Source organism: Perissodus microlepis, chromosome 8 (assembly GCF_051167445.1).
Source record: "Perissodus microlepis isolate ML-2025 ecotype Zambia chromosome 8, ASM5116744v1, whole genome shotgun sequence".
In the NCBI taxonomy this organism is placed as follows: Eukaryota; Metazoa; Chordata; class Actinopteri; order Cichliformes; family Cichlidae; genus Perissodus; species Perissodus microlepis.
Genome location: NC_140468.1, coordinates 9,548,732 through 9,573,571, shown reverse-complemented (window position 1 = coordinate 9,573,571; position 24,840 = coordinate 9,548,732). Strand labels below are relative to the sequence as shown.

General features: G+C 40.9%; 1 protein-coding gene across 4 annotated transcripts; it reads left to right on the top strand.

The window, feature by feature from the left end:
- The first annotated feature begins 2,190 nt into the window (after nucleotides 1-2,190).
- sec24c (SEC24 homolog C, COPII coat complex component) lies at nucleotides 2,191-24,352 on the top strand. 4 transcript variants are annotated; one of them, XM_084937385.1, is made up of 25 exons: nucleotides 2,191-2,366; nucleotides 4,322-4,500; nucleotides 4,767-4,847; nucleotides 6,835-6,961; nucleotides 8,263-8,429; nucleotides 8,526-9,266; nucleotides 9,351-9,481; nucleotides 10,812-10,880; nucleotides 12,819-12,927; nucleotides 13,089-13,216; nucleotides 13,908-14,046; nucleotides 14,152-14,267; nucleotides 15,434-15,558; nucleotides 15,661-15,852; nucleotides 15,956-16,049; nucleotides 17,557-17,673; nucleotides 17,762-17,932; nucleotides 18,084-18,180; nucleotides 18,264-18,409; nucleotides 19,003-19,141; nucleotides 19,512-19,630; nucleotides 19,997-20,176; nucleotides 20,729-20,914; nucleotides 21,086-21,175; nucleotides 22,419-24,352. In XM_084937385.1, exons 2-25 carry the CDS (start codon nucleotides 4,341-4,343, stop codon nucleotides 22,557-22,559), a joined length of 3,765 nt encoding a protein of 1,254 aa, XP_084793511.1. In that variant the 5' UTR covers nucleotides 2,191-2,366; nucleotides 4,322-4,340; the 3' UTR covers nucleotides 22,560-24,352. The 4 variants fall into 4 exon arrangements, with proteins under 4 accessions (XP_084793511.1, XP_084793513.1, XP_084793512.1 ...); XM_084937387.1 differs by lacking the exon at nucleotides 4,767-4,847; XM_084937386.1 differs by lacking the exon at nucleotides 10,812-10,880.
- Nucleotides 24,353-24,840: the final 488 nt, after the last annotated feature.

Below are 24,840 nucleotides of genomic sequence, written 5' to 3'. Positions count from 1 at the left end.
GAGGGTGGGAGCTCAGCAGGGTGAGAAGGGGCAAAAGTGTGTAGCGTGCTTGTGTGTATGTGTGTGTGCATTCGTCCTCACTTGGATTCAACACTTGCCATGTCACTCTCCAGCACCCTGTCCTGCAAGGGGCACTTACTGATATATCCTCCAGAAATAACCATCAGCACCACTCCCTCTTCAACCCCGCCTGCTCAGCAAGCCTGACCAGCACCCGCGGTACATGGATCAGTCTTCTTAATGGATGACTATCCAATCTGACAGTTTCAGAGTGGGTGCTAAAGGGACTTCTGGCTCTGAGGAAGTAGAGGTTTGGTGCTGTAGCTGACTTTGTGAAAACTGTTACAGTTATTTCAATAAATGAGGAGCTTGGCTGATGTATTAAAGCTTCATCACATCAGACGTCGCTAAAGGAAGGCACACGATTAAAGAATTTGTACTTGACTACCTGATCCAAATTGCAAACCCATTTGAGATGATTCAAAAGAGAAATTGTCCTGCATTTTGCAAGCTCAAAATGCGGACAGATCTGGCAGTTCTACAGTGTATTGGCTTCTTCTGGCTTACATTTAGAGGCGCTGGAAGTCGGCCGCATGTGCTCACACAAATTCAGATTGCTACCTCATATCACATTGTGATTATTTGATGAATAGCCAACACTCCTAACCGAGCAAGATAAAACCAGCATCCCTGAAAAGGGTAGCATGGGCTATCAGGAGAACTTTTTGGTGTATGTTCTGTATGTTCTGTATGGTCTGTTGTTAGCCAGAATGCTCAAAATGCTACAGAGGACAGGCATTTAAAAACTGATGGATTGGGGGTTTGTCGTCTTACATTTTTTTGAGGTTTTTACTGAGATCTTTATCTATTTATTTATTTTATTTTATTTACTGGCTGTACCACAGCGATGATGATTTACACCAAATGGCATTCCTGATGTATCCAAGCTTCAGACTTGTACAAGGAGTACAGTGGCTCTTGGCAAGAGGGAAATGGAAGGTTTACAAGATGGTAGTGAAACCTGCTACATTATATGGTTTGGATTTGTTAGCTCTGAAGAAAGACAGAAGGCAGAGCTCCTAAGGATACAACAATACCATTACTATGTACATTTATAGCTACTTTTACTTTCTAAGTAGGTAAAATAGTTATTCCACCAAAGAGGAAAAATATAAATAGATTCTGAAACTCTTTTTCAGTGCAACATTTTGCATTGCAACTCTTTTGCAGCACCTATGTTAGCACATAATATAGGTGCTATAGTTCCATACAGTGTCTATATGGAAAGGGTTTTCGACACTAGTTTAAAGATTTTCCATATGCCAGATGCCACAAACCTGTTACCCCATGGGGTAAAACTTCATTTTATTTATTTATTGGTATTATTGTAATGAAAATTCAGTTATTCTTAATGATATTGATATTGTCATGTATGTTGCAGGTCCTGAGGACAAATTTCATTTTCAGGTGGAAACATGTAAATGAAAATGAAAAGGGACTAAATTTAAACCTAAATATACATTTCTATTTTAAAATGTTTTGCCACTACATACAAATTTTTATTGTATTTTATTGTAAAATTGAGACTGAATAAACTCCTGAGGAAGGTTAAGTCAGTTGTCAGCATGAAACTCACCATCCTGGAGGAGATGGTCGGTGACAGAATTCTGGAAATCATGTATATTAGTACTTCTATATTTATATTGATATCTTTATTTCCTTTTCTCTGTTATATCTCTATTTCTGTATTGGATTTATTGTGTGTTGTATGTATACTGCTGTGACATCTCAAGTTCCCTTTGATCTGACCTTATCTGAACAAAACTGCTCAAAAGTGACTCTTTTTTTTAAATTATTATTAAGGGTTGATTACCCTGACCCCAGCAATACCCTTCCACCACTGGTTTTTGGTCCCCTCTGTGCCACCACAAATATCATGAAACGGCCCCTGTTTAATAACTTTTATTAATAACTATCAATGCTTTGATTAAAAAGACTCCCATTTTACATGTTAAATAGTTGGCTGCCGATACCGTATATCAATTACACCGCTGCCTTGTCAAATTCCCGAAGAAAAGGTGAAAAAACAAACCCCAATGCTTACAATAAAACCAAAACTCTCACAGAGCAGCCTGAACAGCTTCCAGCAACCACTGCTGCGCTCTCTCGGAGGAAGTCACTTTGCGGAGTCCGGATGTGGACGTGGCACAGCGCTGCAGCAGTTCCGCTGAATGTCCGCTTCTGATACCGAGAAGGGATTAGTGAGCAACACCCCGGTACGACATCGGCGTCTCAGTTTGTCGACCACCGGGCTTCAGAGTTTGCATCAAATCTAGGACAGCCTTACTATTTACATCACTTTGGAGGTAGGTTTAGGTTTTGATACGGTTTCTTCTTTTCCATCCCCGCCCGGCTTCGCTGGGGATCTTGGATTTCGCTACGTTTGCTAATGCTTGGCTAATGCTAAGGCACTGCTAGCACCGCTCTGAGGAAAAGCTAGGAGATTACGAGCTAACTTAGCATTTGGTCACAGCTGATGTGCTGTCATGATTCAGGCTGTGTGGTTGCTAACATTAGCATGCTGGGGTAGCTGGAGTCTGGTTAAATAAGGAACGTGTCCTGCTTTGACCCCTACTTAGAGTCAGAACAGTTACTTGTATAATAAGAGAGGCAAGTTGTTTTTGGCTCTTGGTTGACATGTTGTCCGGCTAATGTTAGCATTGCTAGCGAGCTAATTATAATGCGGCGGCATTACTACTCGCCAGATTTCACACTTTCCTCCTACAAAACAGTCTTCTCCCTACCTGGCACTTGTTTTTTATTCTCAAACACCCTATTTCTGTGTGAGTTTTAAAAAGTTCTCCGATGTTTGGATAAAATTACTAGCCCAAACCTTTAGCAGTGCACCTTAGAACAGATGTGGGTCACTCGGTAGGCCCGACATAGTAAAAGAACAGTTACGGTTCCAGCGATTGTGTTTCTTGCTGTGGCACCTGCACTGCTGAATTATTCAATGGCCCCGCTCGTTTAGCTCGTGTTTGTCTGTCAGACGATACTGATCACTCATGTCTTATATTTTAGGCCTGTGTCCAGGAACAAAGTGAATAAAAACACCACTCACCCACATCTGTTAGCAGGGTTAAAGTTGACATGTGTTGGAGTTATGCTCACAAAGTTGGTTTTCATAATTCAGCATTTGGTTTCTTCTCACTGCCTTAATTAGTTTTTATTTTATGTTATTGACGATTTATGGTTGACTTACTTTCCTACTTTCCATCTTCTCATTTGAGATATTTTGAGTGTGGTTTTCATCACTTTAAGTATTCTATTTTATAAGTTGTTTAGAAAAGTCATGGCAAGACAACACTGACTTTCTGTGATGCAGACAGCATGAAAAGTTGCTTACATGCATTTTATTGGCTTATTTAACCAGCTTGACAACGTCTAAAACCCATTTCTTAAATGGTTATTTTAGTTTTCTAACTATATAGTCCTTAGCTCTTAAGCTTCTTTCACAAGAAACTTAAGATATAGCTAGTCATAACTATATTTTTTTTTATCCTTTTAGTTGTCTATAATACTTTCTCTTTAATAACTTGTAAAACCTGTACTCAGGTATTATCTGATACTATCTTTAATACCACTTTCACAGCTGCAAAAGAGTTGCATAATAATTTTGCATTTTGTGTATTTTTAGCAATAGGTGTTTGATATTAATGTTTGTTTACTTTCTTTTGGTTGTAATCTTTTTATTTAATGTTATTTAATTTTTGTAGCACATTGTGTAAAAACTCAAAAGGCTGTGGGTGTGGCTAAGTCAAACATAAAAAGCCAATAAAGCTTTTGTCACTGAACCAGGAAATGTTATATATATATGTCATAAGTCAGTGGGATTTATGTCAGACTGTAGACAGTTAGTTTTTTAGTTCAGGTGCTTGGTGCCAAAAACTTCATTTTGGATCCATTATGTTTTATGTGGATGTTAAGATCTTGTTATTTTAGTTAGACTTACTGGTTAAACTGCTTTGGAAAAAACTTTTTCTTAAACATTACAGTTGTCAGTAAATGTTCTAGCAGTATGTGCAAGCACTGCTGTGGACAGATTCCCCCTGCTCTTTGAAAGAGTCCGTGTCTTTGTTTCAGAGAAACACAATACCTTCACAACAGCCTTTATCAGTACCGTCCTTATTTCAGGGGCTTTCATACTACAGGTGCCCTGGTTGTATTATTGTTCACACACACGAAGTAGGCGAAACAAGTTTAGTCCTTAACTATGACATCTAAGTAACTAACTGTATTGTTATTTCACAATTTCATCCAGATTTAGGGATGAACTGAGGATGAATGTAAACCAGCACACGCCAATGGCCTCTCCATATGGCCAGCCCCAGCCTAGTTTTGGCCAGCCTGGTTACGCTCCCCTGGATGGGAGCTATCCAGCACCCTACGCACCCTACAATGGCCCTGCGTCAGCCTATCAGCCTGGGGCTCCACCGCAAGGTAAAGTGCAGTTTGTTAAAAAATGTGCGCATGAGTGAGACATCCAGCAGTTCAGGTAGGCTGTACTTTAAGCATTCAGAGGGATATAACCTTGGAGTGTCCTACATGCCTCCTGCCATGTGAGTGATCATGTATGTGTGAGAAAAGTACAGCACCTGTGCATACTAATCTGATTCTCAACTGCCCTCTCCTTCCTTCACTTTGCTTCATGCACTTCTCTTCATCTTCTTGTATTTGCCTCCTTCCCCTCTTTTCTTCTATTTCAGGTTACTCTCCTTTCACAAGCTTTCCCTCTAAGGCTTTGGCAGCCAACCCAGTCTCTGACCTCCCCTCTCCTCTTGACTTAGGTAACCAGCTCATCTCTGTTTCTCACTCATTTCACACTTCATATGCCCTGCAATCATCAAATCCTCTCTGTACCTGCAGGTATTATTCTTCCTGCTGTGTCATTTTTCTCAGCATATAATTGAACATCTTTCTGAGACTAATGCCAGTGACGTTCAAGTACAGCAGCCGACTATACACTAACCTTTGTGTAGGCCAGAAATATAAATTATATCTCTGTTATGTGAGAGACATAAATTTAGTCTTTGAATCCACTGGTCATTACTACTTTTGCTTTTGATTCGCTGCCTTTTGCACACAGAAGGTTTTAACAGCAGGTGGGGAGGGGGTTTCTGCACTCAAAGCTAGAGCTCTGCATCTCAGATGACCATATTAGAAATATCCCCTCCCTTGTTGACATTGTACGTAAGAGTAGAAAAAATGTCTAAAACTAATTGTTGGACTTAGTCGTACATATGTTGACTTGATATTTGGTCATGTTTGTTATGAGCATCCACCTTTGCAACAATAGATATTTGGCATAATAGGTTCCCTTTAAACAAACTATTAGGGTGAGATTTACAGTCTGAATGGTGAAAACAAAGTTCCTGTATGAACTTGTCTTACAAATCTGGTTGATACTCCTCAAACACAGCATTTGTTATCTTGGTTTTCTATCTGTGCAAACCCACGAGGGAAAAATATGTTTGGCTTATAATAGTGTTACCTAGGGGTGGGCGATATAAACGATATACGATAGAAACGATATAAATTTGGCCAACGATAGAGATTTTGACTATACCGCTCTATCGCGATAGCGCATGTTGATGATGTCATCAAGCTGCGCCTGTTTTGGTCGAAAGCATGGCAGCGGCTACAACCATTATCGTCTGCAAATTATGCCGGGCGCGCTTTTGAAATATGGGGAAAGCCAAAAACTGCGCTTCCTTAACTTCCGTAACATTGATTCATTAATGCTGAATTCTCTCGCAGCTGTTCTATTCCCATATTGTTGCAGTATATTAATAACTAACCTCGTATTGTGGATGAATAATCTCAGTTGTTCTCCTGACTGAAGTTTGGCCCGTGTATAGCATCCTGCTATGCGATTGCATTTGTCCCCAACCACCAGAATCCCTCGCGTTAACTTTTGTCGAGTGGAAAAAAAGTTGGTGTTCATCCTCCAGCTTCACTGTGCTAATGTTATGCTAACATAGCTGTGTTGCTAGCAATCACGTAGCACAACATTATATACCAGGTAGTCCAACTTCAGTAACCCTGCAAACGCCACTGCTGTTTAGTTTTCTGTCTTCATTTATGTTGGAAGTGGTAGCAGAGCTGTACGTTTGAATTAGTTTCAAAAATCTCTCAGTCAGAACATGGTATGTCATGTTTAGGTGGAAACTAGCGAGCTAACTTCCTGTTAACTTCTAACTCCGTTAAATTTAATAAATTCTGTTTTCATGGATGCCTGGATGTTAAACTTAATTGTTACACCTGGTAAAGCAGCAACGCTGATGATTTTATTAAAGATGAAAGAATTTAGACCGTTTTAACTCTTAGTGTTCGTTTGACTTTGGGACCTGAGGGGACGGAGTTTTGGACCCAGATTACTCCGCAAAGCTCCTCACTACGGCAGCCGTAATGCTCTGACAATCCATCAAAACATTTTTAACAGATTTTTGCACGCCAAAATCAGTTTGAGGTCAGTAAGCACAACCAGAATTCATACATAAGGCACACTCGATTTTTGAGAAAATTAAAGGATTTTAAGTGTGCCTTATAGTGTGGAAAATACGTTATACAGAAGACAAGAATATATCGCGATATATATCGTTACCGCACGTGCTTCAAATTATACCGTGATATGGATTTTAGACCATATCGCCCAGCCCTAACCTCAGTTATCTCAACATACTAAGGTTCATACCAGAGTTGATTCACGATTATTTGGTAGAGAAGTTGCTTTTTGTCACTATATGTAGTAATTATTTGGCTCTTGCATTTCAGGTCCTGTCAGGGGTCCTCCTACCTCTGGACCCCCGCCTGTCTCAGCACCTCAGCAGTACAATCAGTACAGTCAGAGTCAAGGGAGCATGCAGAATGGACCCCCACCTCCTGCACAGGCACCACCCAGGTAATTTGTTTTCGCCTTTGCTGTACAAGTTCATTGAAGCAGTTGACAGAATCCATTATAATACCCCAGATACTAGTACTGAGACTGTCAAAATCTGGTGCTTTCCTAATAGGAGTGACATGTAGACTACAAACCAACCAAAGCACATTTTTAGAAACAGTGATGTGTTAAGGCACTCGACAAACTGCACAGAAACTGAAATTTAAGAAAGCAGGAGGTACCTTGGTTGCCAATACTCTGCATTTTTTTTGTGTTTATCTGCTGTTTAAAAGGCTGGATTAGGACAGGTGCTGTTGAGGAACCAGGTGAGCTTGTCATGCTAGGATATTGTTATCCTGATTGGATTTGCTCCAAGATACGCTAATAATAAGCTAAAAATGTGCATTCCTTGTAAAAACATGGACAATTTTGTAATCAGGTTGTCCTAATCAGTGTGTTAGTTCGGTTACAGTAAATTTGAGGATACAGACTGAAAGTTTATATTTTATTTTAAAAACATGGCCACCTTATACTGTTTAATTGATAGAAGAAGTTGTGTCAGTCAGCCCTGACCTTCTCTGTGTGCACGTGTCAGAGCAGAGTCACAGCTCAGGGAGAGGACACTGCACAGCATATCTTCACAACTCACATGGGTATGACATTTATAAATATTCAAAGGTTAGATGGTAGAGGAGGTGAGGTACATAGTGTGCAGAGGTTGTTAACTTTCTGCAGTCTATCACCTCCAACCTATCCAACCTTTATGTAGCCTTCAGATTAGCTCAAGAACAGTGAATAGAGGGCTTCATTGAATGGGTTTCCATGTCCAAGCAGTTACATCTTAGCATTACATCACAAAGCATGATACAAAGCGTCGGATGCAGTAGTGTAAAAAATGCTGGGAGACATGTTTTCTGGAGTGACGAATTACACCTGTCTCTCTGGTAATCCAGTGGATGAGTCTGGGTTTGGCAGTTGCCAGGACAACTGTACCTGTCTGACTGCATTGTACCAAATGTAAAGTTTGGTGAAGGGGGGATTATAGTGTGCAGTTATTTTTCAGTTTTTTTTTCAGTCACTCGGCCCCTTAGTTCCAGTGAAAGAAACTCCTAATGCTTCGGCATATCAAGCCATTTTGAACAGCTTCATGCTCCCAACTCTGTGGGAACAGTTTGGCAATGGCCGCTTCCTGTTGACTGGCCTCCACAGAGTCCTCACTTCAACTTGATAGAACACCTTTGGGATGAATTAGAGTGGAGAATGCAAGCTAACATCAGTGTCTCCTAGTGCAATCAACTACTGAAAGAGCTTTGTGTTTTCAGACCTGCTGTCTCTCAGCCGTACAACCAGGGTGCTATGAACCTATCGGGGCCGCACCCTTCTTATCCCCAACACTATGGACCCCCATCCACAATGCAGCAGGTTACCAACCAGATGACGGGGATGCAGATCACCTCTGGACCACCAACCGCTGCTGGGCCAGGATATGGTAATTTGAATAGATTTGTTTTTCAGTTTAATGCATGCAGTCTTATATTCTCTTTATGATATTTAAAGATTGTATTGTCTCTCGCTCTCTATTCAGCTCCACCTCACAGCTCCCAGCCTCCTGTCAGCACTGGGTACTCGGCCGCACCCCAGGCCTCCTACACCCAAGCCCCACCCCCTGTGTCCTCTGCTCCCACCCAGCCGCCACCTCCCAGTGGCCCCGCAGCTCCTCAGCAATATTATAGCGGCCCACCGCCTTCTTCTCAACAGCCATTCAATTCCTCTCTTCCCCCTACCTCTCAGCAGCAGCAGCAGTTCACCTCTTCTGTACCTCCACATCCTCCTCCTCAGCAAACCTTACCTCCATCCTCTTACTCGGGTCCGGTGCCTACACAAAGTCAACCTCCTGTTCCCCCAGTGTCCCAGGCACAGCAGTCCTTCCCTACACCCCAGCCCCCTTTCTCTTCAGCACCTCCACCTGTCAGTCAATCTTCCTTTGCCAGTGGCCCTCCGCCTTCTGCCCCAGGCTCGTTTCCACCTCAAGGCCCCCCTCCTAGCTCTCAGCCTGGTTCTTTTCCTCCTCCTGGCCCCCCTCTAACCTCAGCCCCCTCTTGCCAGTACCCAGGTCCCATGCCACCCCAGCAGCAACCCCCTCCATCTCAGCCATCCCCCTATCACTCAGGGCACCATCCTCCTAGACCTCAAATGCCTCCCACTTCCATGGCTCAGAGCAATCACCTGCCTCCAGGACCCCAGGGCCCGGCAGGTCCTCCTGGGCCACTACAGCAGCCTCCATCTCAACCTGGGATGCAGACAGGATACCCTCCTCAGCAGAATGGTTAGGAGACGGCTGTTAAAGTAAAATCAAAAAGGCTTATCATTCGTTTTCTTTGTATCTCAGCTGTTTTGCTGTTTTCTGCAGGTGCGTTTGGGCAGGTGAGAGGCCCTCAGCCTGGGTATTCAGGCCCTTACCCTGGGCAACCAAACTATGGAGCACCAGCTCCTGCTCCACCTGCACAGAAAAGACTTGACCCAGATGCCATTCCTAGCCCGGTGAGCTGACACAAATACATATATTGTTTAATTCTCAATTGTTTTGGTTTGCCACACAACACCAATTCTTAAATCTCCAACTTTTAGAATCTGTATTTGGTTGTAATGATGTACTGAGCTGCATTATATTGCGAGGCTTTCTTAATGTTCAACCCTCAGGGGAAATAAATAAATGTAACAACTAGGCCATCTTAAATTCATGGCCCAGGCTACATCCGGGCCTTTGCAAATTTCGACCCACATATGGGTTTAGATTATTTTTTTCTAAAATTTCACTCTTGGTTCTGTGTTCTGCCCAGCAACACACATCCGATCCACACTTCACATGCAACAGTCCTATGAAATTAAGTTTCATATTTTTAGTCTTTGTTCCTTATTAGATCTTATCTTTTATCTTTCATCTGGTTGAATTAAAAAGTTGTGTGGAAAAATCTCTTCACATGATGGATCGTAAACAAAAATAATGAATATTTATGATGCAATTTAGTTCAATTCTTTGCCAATCTGTCTTTAAACATTTTACCAAAGTAGCATTAGCAAGGAAGGTGGAACAAGTTTCTCAGTGTTAGAATTGTTGCATATTAACACATTAATACAGCGTAGTTAAGTATAACATCACTTTTAACTATGATGTTCATATAATCTATATATTTCCCTTAAAAGTGGAATTTATGCGAAATCTGATGGTATTGCACTTGATTTTATAGGCCTAAGTGGACACTGAGTGTGAATGACTTTTGCATGCTTCACCTAGAGCTGTGTGATAATTCTGTTATTATGTGTTCTCCTTACAATTAAACTGTTATTTAGATTAATTTAATTTATTATAAAAGATTCAGAGTTTAGTTCAGTAATAAGAATTAAAATATCTCTCAGCAGTTTATTCCTAGAGTAATTTTTTTGAAGTGGGACCATTTTTACAGCTGACAGCATCTCTCTCGGTCTAGAAAAAAGATGGCAAGTTAGTAAATAATGTGATAAATGCATGTGTGTTTACTCAACATGGTCATAAATTTGGATTTCATTGTAAATGTATTATTTTCATATTGCAAAGCTCTAGAATGGAAGAAATCTAACCTTTTTTAACTGTAACCTCAGATTCTAAGCATGTTTGCTACCACTAGTTAGTTTAAACTTATTTCCACTTGAGCTTACAATATTACTAATAACTAATCAATAATACTGATGTGTTTCTGTCTACATAAAAGCAATGCTACCTGCTGCTGAGCTCAGTCTTGCTGATTTTTCTCCTCTCACACTCCTTTTTATCTTTTACTCTTTGTATTTACTTGTTTTGCACAATTTGCTGGACAAACATTTGAATGTAAAGCAAGCGTCTGACATGCCGGCTGTGCAGAAACCGAGACATAGAATAGATCCAGACGCTATCCCAAGCCCAGTAAGTTTCCTGTGTGCCTTTTCCTCTGCTTCATCCTCTTCTTTGTGCCTGACTGCAGTAACCCACTGCCTCCTCATCCTGTCTTTTTCCTCTACTCCCTTAAAGTTAGCGATCATGACAGTTTTTTATTTATTTATTTAAATTCATGTTATGATCCAGTTGTTGTGTCACAGATACATTTTGATATGCTGATATCTGATATGTTTTTAGCAGAAATGCCCAGATGAAATTGTCACAGCCCAAACAAAACACAACACAGACGTAATATTTCAAGGGAAAGTTTAACATTGTAGAAAATGTTTCTTTGTGCTTTCTTGTTAAGAACTGGATGAGAAGATTGTTACTAGGGCTGTTCGATATAACGATATATATCGGATCGTTTCATTTTACGCTATCGTTTGTTTCGTGGTGTCGCAAAATAAACTGTTTACGGCAATATTTTTTCATCGTTTTGATGGCCACTGTAGCGGCTATATTAATTTCTTAAAGTTCTCTCTTTCTGTTATATGTAATATAACCACACTATGTACGGACAAGCGCCTGTTTTTATGCGTTGTCGTTAGCAACAACGACAGTAAAACCATCACGTGTCCGCTTGTTTATTTTCCACATAAACCTTTCACAATAAAGCTCAAGATCCTGTTGAGACTTTTCAAAATAAACTGAATCACGTGAAAGAGTATGCAGAGTGTTTACGGATGAGAAGCAAAAAAGAGTCGTCAGGTGCTAAAAAATAAACCTTCGACTCAAACGTTAGAACAGGCTTTTCCCCGCAGCACGCCGTGTAATAAATACTCACAAAGAAAACGGCGGCCGTTACAATTTTTGTCTAAAAATGTATAGTTTCATGCATCGGTTAAAACACTCGACTCCAGGTACACAACGCCCAGCTGGAAACACTTCACGCAAGACGAGCTGCCTGAGATTCACAGAATTTTCAGAAAATGTAAAATTTTTGTGATTTATATCGTTATCGGGACGATAGATGTCTTATATCGGGATATGAGATTTTGGTCATATCGCACAGCCCTAATTGTTACCATTCTCATGTCTGGACAGTAGGTGTGAAACCAGTACATTTATCCTGCTAATCCTTTAACATAGCACAAATACATGAAATAATGATGAGTGTGAGTGTATTAGTTCCATACCATGACCTTTAGCGCTCCTTAAGTAACATGTTATTCTTTGTATAATTCATTCAAAAACTGAATGGTGAAGATGAGGCACATCTGTGCCATGACCCTTTAATCTTTAATGGTTTCCTGTCTGACTGATTTTTGTGGGATCTTTTCATCCAGTTTGCAACAATAAAGAAAAAAAAAGCATTTTCTAAAGTCTCAAGCTGTCTCAAGTTTTCAAGAGACTGTCAGGAAAAATGACTAAGATGTAGTGCAACTTTTTGTGAAACTCAGATTACACATTAACAGCCTGTACACAAGGTCGTATAGACCTTTGCCCACCTCACTGTTTGTGTTTTTGGTCAGGATTTTGAGGCAGCTGGTTCTTAAGAGAACTTCTGTCTTTCAAAGTAAACTTGAGACACCCACACAACGCCTATAATCCTTTTCCAAGCCCTGCATGCTAGCCTGGATTGGATTTACCATCAAGTCTCTTGCATTTAAGGCATGCCTTGATAAATCCTTCCCGGTTCTTTTGGGGATTTAATTTTTTGTTTTAAATTCTGACAGAATCGCTTCAGCATGAATTGACTTTATTGTTTTTGTCCACTGATCATCACAGGGTATAGTTGTGTGTTAGTGGCTGCAAATCTCTGTGTGGGGGAGTTGTATACAAGTCTTTTCCTGCATGAGTGGTTTTCATGTGCCTCTTTTAATTTTTGTGAGACTCGGGGATAGTGTGTCCTATAAATGTCTTATATTGATGCTGTGATCATGTATGAACGTGGGCCACCTTTTGTCCCCCCCTCTTTATTAGATCCAGGTAATAGAGGATGACAAGGCTAAAACTACCGAGCCATTCACCACAGGGGTCAGGGGTCAAGCCCCACCACTGGTCACCACCAACTTCCAGGTTCAAGACCAAGGTTGTTCTCCTTCTTTTGTCCTCTCTGGTTTTCTCAGCCACAATTATCCTGGAGTTCACTTCATTTGTCCAAATAGTTAACACGATAACACTAAACTCATTCTTGAAAATAATTTTTACATTTAGCATTGATAATAATGGAGCAACTGTGCTTGTGTTTAGGGAATGCCAGTCCCAGGTTTATTCGTTGTACAGCCTACAACATGCCTTGCACAGCTGATATGGCAAAGCAGTCTCAGGTGCCACTGGCTGCTGTCATCAAGCCCCTCGCCACGCTGCCACCTGATGAGGTGAGTGATTCCTTTGCTCTGGCGCTCTCTCATATCTCCTTTGTGTTGTGAATTCTGTAAGTTACAATTAGACTTAGAATTAGGGTTTTTTTTTTCTCATTTGCAGTATTGTATTAGGAAGAAAATCTTCTGCCTAGAGATTGAACTTTTTTAAAAAGGCAAACAAGCTCTGAATGCAAAAATATATCTTTGAAAATGCTGAATGTCTTTGAAAAATAATATTCTATTGTTTATTTGTCCCATTAACAAGCTTCTTTTGCATTTCATCGTCTTCATCTCATCTGTATCTGCGGCTGCATCTTCTGCTGCAACAGTGGAACAGTTATTACTCGGAGCCAGATTTGATAAAAGATTATTTTTCAGGAAAAAGCCTAATACGTAGATAGTATCAGAGGATGCACGTAATGTCAGTGGGATAATCTCTTCAAATCAAAGGTGGGAGTGGCTGCATGACCCTGTTTCATGCTGTCATCACGCGTAATATATATTCATTTGGATTGGACTTTCATGTTGTGTATGAAAAACAGCTGTAGGGAAAAGCAGGCATGACTTATTTATTTTTAACTGATAACAGTTTGGTACATATTGCGTCTCGGTTGGGTAATTCTGTCCACATTAGGGTGTTTGAATCCTTTTTCTCGTCTTGGTGAAGTTTAGTTTCGTCTTACTCTTTTCACGAATATCTCCTCAGCCCCCTCCACTCGTGGTGGACCACGGCGAGAGCGGTCCGATCCGCTGCAACCGTTGCAAGGCCTACATGTGTCCATACATGCAGTTCATAGAGGGAGGTCGCCGCTTCCAGTGTGGTTTCTGCAGCTGTGTCACAGAGGGTGAGCACATGTGTCCATAGTGATATGTGAAAAGATGCAGCGTTTGAGAGACTATAAATGGTACCCTGATGTGCGCTGATATCATTTCTGCTTTTTCCCCCACAGTGCCTCCACATTACTTCCAGCATCTGGACCACACCGGTAAGAGGGTGGACTGCTACGACAGGCCAGAGCTTTCACTGGGCAGTTATGAATTCCTTGCGACTGTTGACTACTGTAAGGTAAGACCCACGCTTGAAAGCTCCATGTCCACATATGTGGACATCACATTTTGGGTTGTCTACACCAAAATACTAAATTTTTCTCTACAAGGGCCTTATATCCACTTACGAGGACATTATACTGCCACTGTTCTATTGAAATTTTAAACAGATATCCTCATATGTGCATCTCATTTTTGTCAGAAACAAAAATCAGGTAAAAAAAAAAATCTGGTAATTCTTTGTTTTTACATTCATCAGGTCCCAATATGCCCAAATATCAAAGAGAAATTAAAAATGCATGCCATGGAAGAGTTCGGGTCTTAGGAGGTTAAAGTACCTCTTAAAAGTCTGCAGCTGACTATTTACCATGTATCAATCATCATTTTTTAAAATTAATTTTATGGTTTAATAATAAGTGATTAATTCTCACTAAAACGTCACTATATCTCAGTATGATTAAATTATTAATGGGCCTTGGTGGATACGATATTAATGGGGATAGGATCTTTAAAAAATATATATCACCAATGACAGTGGCTGATACTTACTCATACCATCATAGCGCTTATCTTATTTTGTATTTATTTTTCAATTTTCAATTATTTACCTTTTTAATATGGTGGTATTATCAAAGAAACTGGAGCTATTATGAGTCTTGTCTTAGTAAATATCATAATTCCTCTTATTTAACAAGATTAGAAACATATGGACTTAATAGAAGCTTTTAACACTTGCTTTGCTATTTAGTTTTTTTAGTTATTATTTAGTAATTATTTGGATAAATACATTAGAAACTTTTCTTCATTTGGTTAGATGTTGTTGATAAAGTATGAGGTTCTCTTTTTGTTATCTTGGCTGAACTTAAAAATGTGCAGTGGCTAAAGAAAAAGTCTGCAGTAGATTTATTAGCCAAGCAAACATCAGAGTATTTTTGAGCAAAAAATGTGAGTGAAGCATAACGATCACCATCAGAAGGCAGCTCTAGTTTTCTTTAACCCAAGTCAGGGATTCCAGATGTGACATGCTTGATGAGGCTAGGACTGAGGACATGTAAAGTGGAAAGAATCTGAAAAAATATATATGTTGTATAAGTCTTGGTACTAAAGTCCGAGACCACATCCAATTAAACAACGAGTAATTCCTGAGCGTACCTGTGTATCTATTTATGACTTGTCTGTTTACAGAATAACAAGCTCCCTCAGCCTCCAGCCTTCATCTTCCTTATTGATGTGTCCTACAATGCTGTGAAGAGCGGCATGGTCAACATCGTCTGCCAGGAACTCAAGACCCTACTAGACTGCCTCCCCAGGTACTCAAGCACACACCTGAATGAAGAAAAGTACTGTCAGATTTGTAGCTCATCTCAGGGAACGTGGTTTTGATTTATGTATGTATTTATTTTTTGATTCAGGGAGAATCCCGAAGTGGAATCTGCAGTGCGAGTGGGTTTTGTCACCTACAACAAGGTTTTGCACTTCTACAACGTCAAGTCGAGCTTGGCCCAGCCCCAGATGATGGTGGTGTCAGACGTGTCAGACATGTTTGTACCCCTGCTTGACGGGTTCCTGGTGAATGTAAATGAAAGCAGACAAGTTATCGAGAGGTGGGCAGCCATAAAGTGGACATTGACACTTGGACAAATACATGAATGGACAGATGGTCAGACACATTGATCTGGGTTAATTACTTGCTGCTTGTTTTTCCAGTTTGCTGGACCAGATCCCAGAGATGTTTGCAGATACCAGGGAGACGGAGACGGTGTTTGGACCCGTCATCCAAGCGGGACTGGAGGCTCTAAAGGTAAACGCCTGTCGTGTTTTGTGTCCAGGTCCAGAAATCTTAGAGACTTCTTGAAGATGAAGATAAAAGTTAACTTTCAAACTTTGAAAACCTTTAAAATGTCCATTTTTTCTCACTTAGTACTTGGTACCAAACTGCTTATGTTAGGGCTTATGTTATTAATGTAAATAATAAATAACCTTTTAATAAAATTTGCTTTTGCTGCCAAATATTAACCCTCTGGGGTCCCGGGTATAATTGGCTGTTTTTTTTACTGCTTTTGATTTGACGTCTATCTTTCACCTTTAAAAGCAATTTACGTTGCCTTGTTTGGTACCATTCTTTTCAGCACAACCTCACATGTCTGAATTTCCAGTTATGTTTTCATTTTCACTTACTGTATTAACACAATTGATCAAAAAGTAGAAAAAAGTTATATTTTTCTGTAAAAACCACAAACATATTTAGCTAATTTTCCTTCTGTGGGACTAATAAAGGTTATCTTATCTAATCATTTTAATAACTTTAAATGCAAATATAAATTGTACATTTTAAAAATCTATGCACGACTTTGGCAAACAACAAAATTATATACAACTATTTACATAAAAATGCAGCCAAGGCCTCAGGCGTGTTTTATATAACCTCTTATAATTTTTACAGAACAAACAGACCTTCTCCATCAAATAAGAAGGCACACAATTTATTTGTGCCGCTCCAAAAAAAATAGTTTCTGTCCACTACAAGACAGGAGAACACCACAGGCCTGAAAGCAGGAGGTGTTTCTTTCACTCGCTGTGTCATTGGTAAAACTTCTAAAAATGCCACATGTGGCCATATAGTTTTTTGAAAAGTCGATATGGTACATTTTTCCACCAATAGCAAGAGGGTGTTTTTTGTCTGTCCTCTTTTTTTTTTTTTTTTTTAATAGAGTGCCTGCTAGCGCTGAAATGCAGGTGTTTTTTTTTTTTTTAAAAATTCCCACCAGTGAACACGACGACAGTATTCAGGAAAAACATTGTGTATATTTTTTATCATAACTCTGGTCCTATGTGGTCTATCGACACAATTTAAAAACTGCTATGTAATTTGAAGTCGGTACTTTCAACACAAGTTGAAATGGAGACTGTATCTTGTTGCCGTGTCTTCTTAAATTGGTCATGTGATTTGGACGCACCGCCGCGTACGTTGATCCCAGAGGGTTAAAGCTACAACGATGGGCAGCTCTGAAACAAAACATTTGTGTATTTTTAATTTTTAATGCCTAAATCGATCTTAAAAGAGGGGCCTGTTACACTTATTTCCAGTTCCATATTTTTATTTTTGGACTCTTCTAGAGTAGCTTTGTTTTCACTGTTCAAAATAAACCCTGTTTATCTTATACTGCAGCTTTGTGGAGCCCTTTAGCTTACGCACTTTTTGAAACGTTTTCCTAATGACAGCTTCTGACACAGAAAAGCAGTAGGTGGTGCTCCAGTGCCATTTATCTGAGTCACAGTCTGATGACCTGTGTCTTCTCTCCCCACAGGCTGCTGACTGTGCTGGGAAGCTGTTTGTGTTTCACACCTCTTTGCCCATCGCGGAGGCCCCAGGAAAACTAAAAAACAGAGAAGACAAGAAACTGATTGGAACAGACAAGGAGAAGGTAAGCATGAGACATGACTTTATATTCTAGCAGGTCAACTTCTTGTGTTATTTCGCACTCACTCCCTTTCCTTTCTTGTCGTCCACAGTCGCTATTTCAGCCTCAGGTGGGTTTCTACAGCTCTCTGGCTAAGGAGTGTGTAGCCCAGGGCTGTTGTGTGGATCTTTTCCTCTTCCCCAACCAGTATGTGGATGTTGCCACATTAGCTGTGGTTCCCGTCTCCACTGGAGGTTCAGTCTATAAATACACCTACTTCCAGGTGAGCAAAAGTCGTTCTGCTCCTCCTTCAGTTTCACTCCAATAGATAGCATGAGAGTTTTGTTTCAATGTTCTACATCCAGCCACTTTGAAGAAAACATTTTGAGTCACCACCAGCTGGATTGTATAACTATGTGCTTTCTTTATTGCAGGCCCAGTCGGATCAGGAGCGATTCTTAAACGACCTCAGACGAGACGTTCAGAAACTAGTTGGGTTTGATGCTGTTATGAGGGTGCGAACCAGCACAGGTGAGACTTCAGCACTTCAAAACGAACAAAAAAAAGTCTATAGATGTAGCATGTAACAGCTGACTTAATTTCCCTCCCCTCAGGCATCCGAGCAACAGACTTCTTCGGCTCCTTTTATATGAGTAACACCACAGATGTGGAGCTGGCAGGTCTCGACTGTGACAAGGCCATCACTGTTGAGTTCAAACACGATGACAAGCTCAGCGAGGAGACGGGGGCGCTCATGCAGGTGTGCATGCTTGTAACGAAATCCTCAAAGGAGAGTGTAAACAAACCAGGCTTTTCAAAGGGTTTAAAGTTCTTACAAATGGCAGCAACGATGATTTAGTAAAGCTGTGTTTATGTCAGATGGATAGAGTTCTCCTCTGCAGATATTTTATTTAAAAAGGGGCGAGTACAGTTCGCTTGCTCTCCTTTGAGTTATCTCAGTGAACTCCAGGATAAATGTCATGCACTGCAGCTGTCAGCAGCAGTCTTTGTTCTGTTCTGCAGCCTTGGTGATATCTCGTTGAACCAGTTCTCGACCTGCTACAGGTGGTACTGGTTAACGTCGCCGTCAAACTCAAAGTGGATCTGCAGAATAGAACAAGGGCTTGTCCTCTAGATCAAGGATAGGAAAGACTGAGGCTAGCTGTTTAGAAATGAATGTTCAGATAAAGGTAATATAGAAAGTTGCCAAATATACTTGTTTGATGTGAAGGACTGGTGATTGTGGTTACGTTTAAGTGGTTTCAAGAAGAGGCAACGTAAGTTGCACAGCTTTGCTAAAGTATGAAAGGTTTTGTGTCTCTGTTCATTCTAATAAAACCTGTTTCCTCGCAGTGTGCCGTGCTGTACACCAGCTGCAGCGGCCAGAGGCGTCTCCGCGTCCACAACATGGCCGTGAACTGCTGCTCTCAGCTGGCTGACCTGTACCGGAACTGTGAGACAGACACAATCATCAACTACTTCTCCAAATACGGTGAGTTTTTGTGCTGTGGAGGAGTGTGAACTCCTTAAATGCTCTCTCTCTCTCTCTCTCTCTCCAGTGTTCTCTAACTAGGTGTGAGTGGAGAATTGAATGAATAACATTTTCTAAAAATAACACCAAACATTGCTGAGCTGCTCCTGCAGAGCTGCAAATTGCCTAACAGTAGTAAGCTGTAGCTCCTCTTGAGAGCTTGCTGTTATCAACATCTGTGCAACTTTCTAAGGTCACTGACTGAAGGAAAGCAAAGACGGTAAATGTTAGATATCTGAGAGAAAAGTGGTTGCAGTTAATTTCATTTAGATGTCAGTGTAATGCACCATAGCAGGTGATACTGAGTGCGTGTGTTTTTGGTTTCTTCCAGCTTTCCGTGGCGTTCTCAGCAACCCCACTAAGGCAGTGAGAGAAACTCTTGTGAACCAGTGTGCTCAGATTCTGGCGTGCTACAGGAAGAACTGTGCAAGTCCCTCATCTGCTGGTCAGGTACTGTGAAAGCATCCACATGCATACTCTCAGAAGGTCAACTTTCACATCCACCAAGGCCACACACGGTTCACAGAGAGACTCAGAACTGAATGTTTAAAAACTACACTGCACTCAAACGAAACACAAGATGAGGATTGTAATCCTGCTTTCATGATGCTTTTTATGGATAAAACAACAGATGAATAATGGAAGCTAAAATACAAATGAATCAAATGAATCCCTATCCACGCTATAATCTATATCCGTTTCATATCAAACCCACAAAAACCTGCCTTTCTCATAAACTGATTCAGCATATTTACTCGTCATTAGGTGTTTGAATTGATGACAGTGGGTTTTTGTTTTGTTTTCTTCGTTCCCCAGTTGATTCTCCCTGAGTGTATGAAGTTGCTCCCAGTATATCTGAACTGCGTGCTGAAGAGTGATGTGCTGCTACCTGGAGCCGACGTTTCATTGGATGACCGAGCTTACCTTAGACAGCTGATCAGCTGCATGGATGTTGCAGAGAGTCACGTCTTCTTCTACCCCCGCCTGCTGCCAGTGGTGAGACCGCAGACAAAAGCCCCCAAAGATCTAATCTGTTCACGTTCTCGGCTGGATGCTTTGGCCACAAAAGTCTAAAACTGGGGGTAACACTAGAAATAAGTTCATATTTGATATGGCCACTCTGATGCTGCTCACTTGGTCAGTGCAACAGCCTGTTTTATGAAGCCAAATGCAAACAAATGAATACAGTGATGCTCTCAAAGAGCACACAGTGAAGATGCTTTGTGTTTTTGACTATATTGGCTTTGATATCTGTCTGATATGAATACAGGATTCAGATCATCAGAAAAACCCAAATTCTGTAACATGTGACCACTCTGAGGTAGCTGTGGCTCAGGACGTAAAGTTTTGAGGTGTTCTTGGCAAAATGCTGAACACTGCATCCGTGGTGGTGTGTGATATGTTAAAAAGCCCCAGAAATACAATTCAAATCAAATTATTTCTGTTTGTTGGAAAAATGTAAGCTAGCTTGAACTAAATCTACCACCTGATCAGCAGGCTGAAATGCCAGCAGACAGTAGCATCTAATTTTTTTTGTTCATCTTCCAGATGAAATTGGAAAGCGGTTCGTTGCCAGTGGCAGTGAGGGACTCTGAGGAGAGGTTGTCGAAAGGAGGAGTTTACCTGCTGGAGACCGGGCTCCACCTTTTCCTGTGGGTGGGAGCCAGCGTTCAGCAGGAGCTGCTGCTTAACATCTTTGGCACGCCGAGCTTCAGCCAGATCGACTCAAACGTGGTATTAAAGAGAGTTCTAATGAAAGCCTCACAAAATCAGTCATCCTGAATGTTTAATGTGAATTTTACCACAACATAAACAGTTTTATAATAGTGATATTACAGTTGTTTCCTGTATTGTAATGGTTTAAAGTATAATATATTTTCTGAATGTTTCTGCTTTTTGTTTCAGACAAGTCTGCCTGTTCTTGACAACCCCATCTCTCAGGCTCTCAGACAGCTTATTTATTCTTTCAGAGCACAGCGATCGCGATACATGAAGGCAAGTTTTCTCATACTTTTTTACCCCATAATGTTTCTGAAAAGGAGCCTGTTATGGTTTGGGCAGCTTTGCATGATTCATAGTTCAAAATAATCCTTATCTCGCTTATACTGGCTCTTAGTGCTACCCCACAGGCCATTTTTAACTCCTCTCCTTTTAAGCCTGCTTTTCCCTGATTGGCTGCTGCTCCTAAACAGAAGGTTTGAAAAGCAGCTGAGTGGAGTTTCTGTGCTGCGTGACTGAGAAGACTGTTTAAGGATACCATCTTTGTGGCATCATTCAGGTCCAAAAACATAAAACAAACTGTCTAAACTGAGAATTTAAGGCAGCTTAGTTATTGGATTATTATGAATTATTACCTCATTATTGGAAACTCTGGCCATGTTAATATGAGAATCCACCACTGTAACAATGTCTATATGACAGAAAATAAGAACATGTGCAACAGGTGCACTTTAAACAATTTGCATGCTACCTCTGTTGAGAAATAGATTTTTCATCTTCTTCTTCAAGTTGCCTCCCTGTCATCCCTATTATCCTCCTCTGTCACACCACCACTCTGCAGCTCCTCTACTGCATCCATTAATGTCCTGTGGTCCACTTTTCTTCTTGCCCAGCAGCACCAATATATTCGCCATCTTTCCTCTGCACATGTTAAAACCATCACGCCCTTGCCTCAAACTTTGTCTCCAAAATGCTCAACCTGAACTGTCTGGAGACCATTTGTAAACCTTTCTTTTCGCTCTTTGTGCTATCCTTTTGTCACAAATCACTCCCAACCCTCGTCTCCACTCACTCCACCCTGCGCGCACTCTCTTCTTCAGTTCTTTTGTGCACTGTCTGCTGCTTTGGGCGGGTCAGTCCAGTTATTTAGGTGGATAAATGTCTTTTTCTAATTTCTGTAACACAGACTTCCCGATACGTGTATCTAAACTAGTGTTTGGTCCTAATTGGAAAGTTAGGAGATTAACAAAGAATTAAAAGGCAGCTATTTTTGATAATTGATGAAACATTTATGTGAATATTAAAATGGAAAATCTCAAACTCAATTTTTTTTTAATTTCATGATGTAAGTTTTAGGAGATACTTTGATTTTTTTTTTTAAATACACTTTTATGTTTGTCTTGTTGCAATAATTGTGAGCTGGATGCTCAATACGTGATTTAATTTAATGTTTTTATGGGCACATTTTGTATCAAGTCTGCCTCCTCTTTCTCACACACCTTTCTCTGTCATTTTGCAGCTGATGGTGGTAAAGCAGGAAGACAGGGCCGAGCTGATATTCAGACACTTCCTGGTCGAAGACAAGAGCGCCAGCGGGGGAGCGTCATACGTAGACTTCCTGTGTCACATGCACAAGGAGATCCGCCAGCTTCTCAGCTAGGCCCCCCCACCGCAAATTCCCACCTTCACCTGTATGAGCCCCCACCACTACCACCACCACCACCACCACACAGATCCATCCCAGTCACCTTTCCAAGTGAAAGAAAGCGCTTGATCTTTTTTCCTTTCCTTTTTTTTTTTTTTTTAAACCTAATAAACTAAAGCTCCCCTTACTGTCTGTCAGCTGAGCACCAGAGACCAGCTGGTAGATCACATGTGTGCGTGACAGTGCGAGTGTGTATCTGTGTGTGAGTGAGAGAGAGAGAGACATAGGGGGGATCTGATGTTAATAAAGCTTTACTCTGCCTCAAATTTGCTGCTCCACAGCAGCAGGAGCGAAATAACTTATGAGGGAGAGTAATGTACATACAAAAATGAACAATTATGTATGCAACAGACTGACGGAGAAGGCGGATGCCGGCTGTAGTTGGTGTAATGTCTGTATTAAAAGCACTGAAAGGCTGTTTGGGTGCATGAATGACTCTTGGATAGAAAACACTTTTTATATGACTAAATCCCATTACAGTGAAGGACATAGGGAATTGAATAAATGCTGTTCTTTCTGTCTCTCATCCACTATAATCATGGCCTTAGTACCCCCTTCCTCCCCTTCTGTTCCCATGCTGCTCCAATCATCCGTAATGTGTGAGTGTGTGTTTCCAGATGTGAGAGGATTAGTGACCCATTGCCCAGTTTTGTTTTGTTTTTTAAATCTCCTGCTGTGTCTCCAGGTGCGAGCATCTGACTTTAAGCCCTAGATTAACAACTCAAACTGGAGTCTGATTTGATCTTACCAACAGGAAGCACTGAAAATAAAGGTGCATGTAATTTCTGTGACTGCTGAATCGCTACAGTAATCGGCAATTCAGATTGGTTTCAATCAGCGTCAGTTGAGTTTCGCTCACCGGGGCGAGCATCTGTCTCTCGAGACTGTCATGAGAGGAAGCTCTCATTATTTCCAGGTCTATGCAGCACTGAGAAAAGCCAGAGACAAACTGAAGGGGGAATGAATGAGGCGTGTGAATCTATTATTTTAAGCGTCACAGTGAGGGGAAACGTGCTTCCGATCGCTTTGTTTGTTGGGCGAATGTTGAAGGCGAGTAGTGCTGCAGACTTTATATTAACCGAAGGCGTTGATGTCCGGGTTTGTATGAAAGCAGGCAGAGATGAGCACAGAGCGGCAGCAGACGTGTGAACACCAGTGAATGTTTGCAAAGTTTTGGGTTGCCTCCACACTGAGAAGTTGACAAGCTGTTCAGTGTGTAAATAAAATATATAATCTGTACAGAATTAATAGAAAAATAACGATTTTAAAGGCCTGCCTGAACGGCTGTGGTTTGTTGATGGTTGATTTGTGTCACAAATAGCCTAAATATAAAATCATGGCTTTTACTGAGGAGAGGAAGACGTGGCTTTTCTCTTTTTTTTTTTTTTTTTTTTTTCCTTTTTCTTTTCTCGATATGTCTGCGTGAATGTGAGGTGTGCGATTGTGTGAATGTGGGGTCGGTCCTGGTGAATTTCTCCTGAGGAACAGAGGGATCAGCCAACACACACACACACACACACACACACACCACCCGTGAGGTTAAACTCGGTCTTCATTTATCACTTTGTTCCTTTTATAACGACGTGACTTTGTGCTCTGTGTGTGTGTGTGCAGCCCTCTGTTCCGTCTTTATGTTCACTGACTTTGATTGACCCGCCGTCTTGACTGTAATCTTAATTTCTGTTCCTTTTATTCTTTTTTTTCATTGCCTCTTGGGACTGCTAATAAAATGATTGTTTAAAGTGAAACGTTGTTGTTTTTTTATTCTTGTGTTATCGCTGAAGAGAGTCTTACTTATCCATCACTTTGTGGGGAAAAAAGCAAAATTACAAAACATTGTCACTTCCTCTTTTTAACAATATAATACATTTATGACGGGTCTGCATTTTTCCGCATGCTTTCACTTCTCAGTTTCTGGATCCACAAAAATTCTCATAGTCTAGGGAAGTGTAAGTTTAGCATTGAAAAATTACGCTTTCCTGTATATTGCCTAACTCAGCATTTTATCAGGACTGCTGTGCTAACTGAAAACCTCATGAAACTGTTATTTTTAATGATGTCTGCTTTATCTGATAGCGCTAATATCTGAGCAGATATTTATCATGATCCCAAACGATTAAGTCTGCAGGTAGCTAGTGTATCTGAGGCTGCCTGCGATATCATGTGCTTGAAGTTTTCTTGCCACTTTATCCGTCTCTCACATCGTTGTGAAGGAATCTGGGCCTTCTTTACTGCA

What these genes read in the sequence shown, in the direction of transcription:
- sec24c (XM_084937385.1), top strand. Translation starts at nt 4,341, where the DNA reads ATGAATGTAAACCAGCACACGCCAATGGCCTCTCCATATGGCCAGCCC. An exon ending in CCTGCACAGGCACCACCCAG is followed by an intron (nt 6,962 to 8,262) that starts GTAATTTGTTTT and finishes TTGTGTTTTCAG; the next exon opens with ACCTGCTGTCTCTCAGCCGT. An exon ending in GAGGGTGCGAACCAGCACAG is followed by an intron (nt 18,181 to 18,263) that starts GTGAGACTTCAG and finishes CCCTCCCCTCAG; the next exon opens with GCATCCGAGCAACAGACTTC.